Below are 7,812 nucleotides of genomic sequence, written 5' to 3'. Positions count from 1 at the left end.
GGGCAACCTACGCTATGGCTAACTAGGTGTAAGAGTTCTACGCTATGGGTGAACAGTAGGACCAGAGATAGTCTTCTTCGCTATGAGGAACAAAACTCGACAGAATTTTTATGGTCATTGTCATGTTTAATTCCTCCGACATCTCGGATTACAGGAACGTCGCTTTAAGCTTAAATCGGTCGAGATTATTTAAAGCAGACAAAATAAACATTCTTTTGGGCCCACCACTCATGGGATTGCATGATATGATGTTTATTTTGATTTTTAAATTTAATAATTGGCGATTTTAGCGCCCCCTTTTGAACGGCACCCAGGGTACGTGCCCTGCCTACCCCACCCTAGTTACGCTTCTGAGTTTTTCATATACAGACGTAGACTGTACAGTACTACAATACAGAGATTTTTGTTCAATGTAGGAGACTCGTTTTCTGTATTTATACAGGGCGAGTTTTTATTACTTCTTAGCTTTGTCAAAATTTCATCAAATGTTGACATTTTATTTTAGTTCAATTTTTTGAGATGGCAACGCCTAAGTGGGCAAAATGTTTCGTTTCAAATTTTCTTGTAGCTTTACAAAATAGCGAAGCTGTGGCCATTTTCGAGATTACGCTGGCGTTCATTTATTTTTGTATGGACGGCATATTAGATTTGTACGTCAGTCGATAGAGAAACAAGTGCACAATCAGCGATAGGTACCAAATACTTCATTTATTTCATTCGGAAATTAGTCTTGAATTTTTGATTTGAAGTTTACAGTGTATTTCTTATAACAATACATACAATTCTATGGCTTGCTTAAAATTGTTGTTCGGAACAATTTCGTTGAGACGCCATCATACAGGATGATCCATAATCTGGTAGACCTCTTCACTCAAGAACACAGGAGGCGATTAAGAAAATTGAAAAGATGGTGACATGGTGTTGACAAATCGAAGAATTAAAGTTTCAGTAATTCCAGGTTCCTCAGTCCTCGCACCAGAACAGAAACTCTCAACAGGCATTTTTCGGAAAAATTTTGATGTAAAATGTAAATATAACATAAGCCCATAAGTAGTGCTCGGCGTTCAGTAACTTTCTTTTCTCCGCTATTCTCAATAACACATCTTCATTTTGATTTTCAAAGCCCTTCTCCATAACCACATTTCCAGACTTTTAATTATTTTCTTCTCCCTCTCACTTAATATCCACGTTTCCCAGCCATATAGGAAGACACTCCACACAAAACACATCACTAGACTTGTCTTCAACTCCAGTTCAATTTTACTAGCAAGTAATATATTTTTCTGCCTAAATGCGTCTTTACCCATCCCTATCTATTTTTGCTTTCATTTCTGCCATGCTTTTCGATTCAGTTCCAAGATATCTGATCACCTGTTCTAAACCATCGCCCACTTGAACAATTCATCTTTCGGTTTCCCCGATCTTCATTAACTTTTATTTCTTTTTATTAATTTTCAAACGTCCTCCTCGCCATGGCTCAAGTGCACTTTTTGCAAAAGAATAATATCGTCTGCAAATCTGACACATTTTATTTTTCTACCTCCTGCCTTCTTTCCAGTATCACTTCGACCAAGTAAATGTTAAAAATGGTAGGCCTTGATTCACTCCTCTTTCAATTTCAACCATTCTGGATTCTCGATTACGATAGGAGGGTGGACAGGATCCACGCGTTAATAGACCTCAAATTCGGACCCTTTGTACACCCTGACTAGAGTAGACCTGACCCCTCAACGTTACTAAAGCCATCCCACAGGTAAGATGAACCTAAGGATGCTGGAATGAAATGCGACTCTAATCGTAGCCATGTCCGGCAAGAATACCTTCAACATGGATCGTCTCAGTTTGACTAAAGAGTGGCATCCCTCAATACCTCTGCTATTCAACAACCCCTTATTTTTCAGATGCAAGGATGCCTGCAGAGTGGCCTATCTCTCACGTGGAGATCTAGCGGCGGCAGACCGAGAAGGGCCTCCATGACGACTGTGAGAGTTGTTCGCAGCGCGTCCGTGCAAGTAAGGTAAACGATCATTTTCACCAGCGAATCTCCGGTTACACTCAACCGATTTCGACAACGCTTTTTTTAACTGGCATCAGAATGTAACGACGCAATTAGTGAAATAAAAGAAGCACGTAGGGTTACTTAGTGCACCTTGCGTCACATTTAAAAGATTATGTGAGATCATGGATCATTGTAAATGCGCCTGAACCAGGTGAGAATGATTTCGGAAAATCACAGATGTTTATTATTCGTAAAAGGTTGAAGATTGATACATGTGCCGTTGCAAAATTGTGTTGGAAATTTGATCCTCTACAATTTATCTTCTACAAATTTGTCATTTCTATTTCCGTTTGCCTTACGTTTTGAAATAAATACGCGCGATCATGATTTTCTTAAGAAAACACTTAAGACTTCACTAGTGGAAGTGTGATATATTATTCAGTGGAAGTGAAGCAGTTGGCGTAGAGCAAGATGATGGGGCTTTCAATCTTTTGTTTATGCATCTCTCGGTATATTTTTACATATTTATCTACTCGTTACATTTTATTTTCAATATTTTATATAGATCTATATATTATATAAAAAAGATGGTGATCAAAGGAACACCTTCTTGAGAGCCAAAATCTGTTTACTCCATTGTCCTTACAAAAGTTCTATCCCAGTGAAACTGTTCATTTTTTTAGTATTAGAGCGAAAAATGACTTACCATAAGAAATCCTCTACTTTGACGTTTTTTGAACAGTAATTGTGTAAGAAGTGCTGAACATGTTGTTCCTACACGATAGGAGGGAGTACATTTTGCTATGCCTCCAACCAGTTCGGAAGAGCCCAAAATTTGCGTTATGTGGTCAATTATAAATTTTTTACGCAGTGTTTGGGCCCTGAAGGCAATACATACTACGATTTGATAGCAAAACTGGATTCTCGGAACCGGCGGCCCTCTCTCTGGTTGCGCCACTGGCGTGCTTATTCCAACATGGTATAGTCACAGAATAGGAAAATATTGTAGCGTAATCTTTATTCTGTGGTATAATTATTTATGCCGCATGGGTCTATTTGAATGGGTTTTTGTAACCAATTAATGCTTTACATTTCTAAAGTTTCAATTTATAAATTTAATAGAAGAGCTTCTCGGGATAGAATAGAATAAAATATTTAGATACGGTTCTGTGCACGACCGCTTTTTAAAGAACCCAATATTGAGTAACGGAATTTTCTTGATAGGCCACCCGCAACACGTCCCATTACTTCAATTTTCAAATCTTCCTTCAACATGCTTTATCAGTGTATTATACAATAGGTTACACTTACACCTTAAAAACGAGTTATTGGCCTTACTGCTTATATAAAACAACAATAAAATATGAGTAGCAGGATGGATAATTTACAAGAATGTAGTTAACTATTAAAAAAAATAGGGCTCGTCCGGGATTTGAACCCGGGACCTCTCGCACCCGAAGCGAGAATCATACCCCTAGACCAACGAGCCGACTTGTTTAATGTTTGATAATAATGATTGTTCTATTTACGACAAAACAAATTAAACAAATACCAAAGTAATACATTTATAGCAACATTATTTTAATAATATAAAATATATTATTAATTAATTTCATAATTATTAACTATATGTAATAATAATTTGATCTGCTATGAAAATTTTGCACTTCATAACTATGTTACATAAACGAGTTTGAATAATTTCAAGTTCTGACCGTAAAGACATTTTTGCAAATGCAACACACACTACATATTCGTGAATCATTGTAGCATAATATACCACAGCTATGATTGTAGTTTGTCTACCACTGAATATAACTACAAATGCCTAAGAAAATTTCAACATTCTTTACCTAAATAGTTTGTGAATTAGGTCCTAATGGATTTAAAAGTAAACTAAGAAAATGAGCTTATTGATTTAATAACCTAGAATTTAAAAGTACTGCCGTTTGTTTATGGAATAAAATAGGGTGAATCGCCCAGTTAGCCGGCCACCACCCGTTCTCGGCCACTTTAGGAGAATTAGGGAATAAATTAGTACAAACTTTTGTTTCGATCCGCGATTTTTACAGATCCTACTCAACACTCCTTTCCCCACCACTTTACGGATCACGCCATTTTTTTAAGCACATGTCACCATAAAAAATGGCAGTTAAAAGTTGGCTCTTGTGAAACGTGCGTGCCTGCGGCTGTTTACTGCAGATTTGCTAGGGTACATCTCATAAGGGAATAGTGATTATTTTGTGTAATACTGATTATAAAGGTAAGTGTTATTAAATTTTAGATAAATAATATGTCGATGTACTATTATATTTAAGAAAATAATGATAATTCATAAGTACTAATTATTTTATGGGGTGGCCGGTAAACTGGCTTAACCAAAACGCTCAATCCACTTCTCGGCCAGGGTGGCCGAGAACAGGTCGTAGAGCATGATATTGTTTATCTTTTTTTGTCTTACTGGTTCATAATAATTCGTATCCTTTTCTCTGGCATACTTAGGACAGTTAGTACCACAAAATAGCCAGTTTTCGGCCGGACTATCTAAAAAAGCGCGGGAAATAAAAATGTTTAAAAGAGCGGCCGAGAAAAGGTATCTTGGCCTTTTTTCGGCCATTACCTTTAACTTATATTGGTTTTATGTGCTTTTTACCTGATTTCGTATTAACCTTCGTGCTTTTTTAAGATACTTACGAATCTTAAAACTGTAAATTACAATTTTACATAAAATGCTTACCTACTAGGTAAATAATGTTTTTCAGATGGCCACAGTCAAAGGCAAAAAATTTCCGATGCAGGCAAGAAAGTTATTCAGCTACTCTGAAGAAAACCTTAAGCTTGCACTGCATGCTGTTAGAGAGGGCCAAATGTCCATAAGAAGTGCTGCAAAAGAGTTTAATGTACCAAGGTCTACTCTCCAAGACAGGGTGTCGGGGAAAACACCAGACCGATTGCGTAAAACGGGTCCAGAACCAATTATGACTATCGAAGGAGAAAAACGCATCAGCAATTGGGTCATTGGTCTTGCCAAGTGTGGATTCCCAATAAAAAAGCATGAACTAATGGAAACAGTAACGAAAATAGCAAGAGACAACGGAAAAATTGAAAAATTCAAAAACGAGAGACCTGGAGAGAAATGGTATGCTGGTTTCACCAAAAGGCATCCAGAAATTCGGTTACGTGAATCTGAGAGTATAAACAAGGCAAGGGCAATTATCACAGAAGAATATATTAGGTCATGGTTTACAGAATTAGAAATATTCTTAACAGAAAACAACATTTTGGACATTATGGAGGACCCTTCCCGCATATTTAACGGTGACGAATCCGGATTTTCACTGTGTCCAAAAACAGGAAAAGTCCTTGCTCCTCGCGGATTTAAAAATGTTTATTCCATTAAACAAGGCAACGAAAAGGAAGCCTTAACAGTACTAGTAACATTTAATGCCCGTGGTAACATTTGTCCTCCACTTGTTGTTTTTCCGTACGTCAGACCTCCAAAAACATTGATAAATAATATGCCAGAGAATTGGGTGTTAGGAAAATCCGACAGTGGGTGGATGAAAAGCGATGTCTTTTTCGAATATATTTGCAACGATTTTAACAAGTGGCTTACGGACAACAATATTAAGAGGCCTATAATATTATTTGTTGATGGACACAGATCACACCTTAATATATTCCTAAGTGAATTTTGTGACAAAAATGGAATAATTTTGTATGCCCTTCCTCCAAATACCACTCACATCCTACAGCCAGCGGATGTTAGTGTATTTCGGCCACTAAAACATGAATGGAAGAAGACTGTCAGGCAATGGCAAAGTGAACAAGACGTTAATACCGCTGTGACAAAAATTTATTTTAAAAAAATTTATTAAGTATTTGAGCAGACGTTAAATAAAGTAGATATGGAACCATGTATTATTAATGGCTTTCGAAAATGCGGCTTGTTTCCTTTAGATCCAAACAATGTTGACTACACTAAATGCGTTAAAAATGAATTAGAAAGAAAACGCCATGACGTAGAGCCCGTAGAGAAAATAAGCTATGAGGACACTGAAGCAGCAAAAAAAGTGATTAAAACTTTAGAAAGAAAACTAAAAAATAGTGGTATTGATACAGACATAATTTATAAAGCAATAAATAATTTGTCATTTGATGCTAGTAATTGCGGAGGTGTTAGACAAGAAAAAAAAATACATGTTATAAGCAACATTACCATCAATAAGCAGGATACGATTCCGGATAATTTAAATAATACCTTTCCTTTGGAAATAGGAACCTTAGTACCCATGGAGTCACTGAATATTATTCCTATTGATGAAATAGATGTTATAGCATTAGATAATGTCCCCATAAATGAGCTATTTGAAGAACCACGACAGCCAGGAATACAAAATGTTGATAAACATGTGTGTGAAAACAAAGAAAACATTAATTTTGATGAGAAGGTTGTGGAAAAAAAAGATAAGTTTAAAGACAAAAACGAAAATATGGATCTCGATAATCAAAACGAGGAAGATAACGCCGAAGAAATGGATGAAAATAAAATTTACTCGAAAAATGGCAAAAAAGAACAATCAGAAAAGGAAAATACTACTAAAACTGAAACAACGGAAGTTGGATATAAAATAGAAGAAGAAAATCAGATATTTGTGAAAAAAAATACCGATCAAGTTATTGAAATTGAAGATAACACCACAGAGAAAAATGAATCAATAAACGATAAATCGGAACAGGCAATACAAAATGAGGGGCGAGTTGATAAAACGGAAATGACGAGAGAAATTAAAAACATGGAAATAAATAAAGAAAACAATTCAACAATAAAAGTGGAGACATTTTATAAAAAGAAGTCGGAAGTAAAATCTCCATTAAAGACCGTACAAATTGAAGCTGAAAGTAATCACTCACCACCAAAATGGCCTGAAGAAAATTCTCCTATAAAAACTGTGGAGGTCGAAGAAGTGTTAACCCCATTTTCTCGTCATCTAAGATTTCCTGAACCTATAAAAAAAGGTTCAGAAAATAAAAAAAAGAGAAATTGCCAAGTGCTATCTCGTCCAACGCTTGGCGAAAACATATTGAAAAGCAAGAGAAAGGAAGACTAAATAAACAGGAAGCTCAGCAGAAGAAAAAAGATGAAAGACTGGAAAAACAGAATAAAAAAAATGCAAAAAAAGATATAAAACAGTAAAAAAAAAATGCAGCAAAGAAATTAAAATTGATGTGTTCTCTTTGCGAAGATGAATTGGTAAGTGACACAGAAGATGATTCTTTAAAAAACCTGGGATGCGATGCATGCCCTAAGTGGTTTCATTTAGCTTGTACTGAGTTATCTAATTTATCATACAATGAAGCTTCAACTAGAGATTTCTTGTGTAGTTCCTGCAAATAAGTTTTAATGAGTACAAATTATTTACTCCTCTTTTTAAGGATATCTATTTATGTTTATTTTTAAGGTTTTTTTATTAGTTACTTATATTAAAATAGGCAACTTGGAATATTTTTGTTTTATTTATCTACTTAAATATTTTGATTAGAATCTACTACTGACTGCAATAAAATTAATTTTTTTGATTATCTGTACCTAGGCACCCATTTTCCATTCATTTCTCCTTTTATTTTAATGCTTAAACAACACGGCCGAAAAATGGGATTTATCGGCCACCCATGCCGAGAACTGGCATAGTCTTGGCCGAGAAAATAATCAAGTGACCGAGAACTGGCAATAAGGACATTTTTTAGGATTTTATTAACAAAAAAAAACTTAAATAGATTTGACATTTTTGAATGATTAAATTTAATTAAGT

The 7,812-nt window shown here is 35.4% G+C and overlaps 1 protein-coding gene and 1 non-coding gene across 2 annotated transcripts; one reads left to right on the top strand and one right to left on the bottom strand.

Annotated features, from left to right (window-relative positions):
* Window positions 1-3,416: 3,416 nt before the first annotated feature.
* Window positions 3,417-3,488, bottom strand: Trnap-cgg. The gene has a single exon. It is a non-coding gene; the product is annotated as a tRNA-Pro (tRNA).
* Window positions 3,489-3,974: 486 nt separating this feature from the next.
* LOC116160221 (U2 snRNP-associated SURP motif-containing protein-like) lies at window positions 3,975-7,491 on the top strand. Its single transcript, XM_031473366.1, has 2 exons — window positions 3,975-4,262; window positions 4,762-7,491. The coding sequence occupies exon 2, from the start codon at window positions 5,908-5,910 to the stop codon at window positions 7,108-7,110; it is 1,203 nt and encodes a 400-aa protein (XP_031329226.1). The 5' UTR covers window positions 3,975-4,262; window positions 4,762-5,907; the 3' UTR covers window positions 7,111-7,491.
* The last annotated feature ends 321 nt before the right edge of the window (window positions 7,492-7,812 follow it).

Source organism: Photinus pyralis, unplaced genomic scaffold (genome assembly GCF_008802855.1).
Source record: "Photinus pyralis isolate 1611_PpyrPB1 unplaced genomic scaffold, Ppyr1.3 Ppyr1.4_LG1, whole genome shotgun sequence".
NCBI classification, from domain to species: domain Eukaryota; kingdom Metazoa; phylum Arthropoda; class Insecta; order Coleoptera; family Lampyridae; genus Photinus; species Photinus pyralis.
The sequence above is the reverse complement of the archived record's forward strand: the minus strand, read 5'-3'. Positions and strand labels throughout refer to the sequence as shown.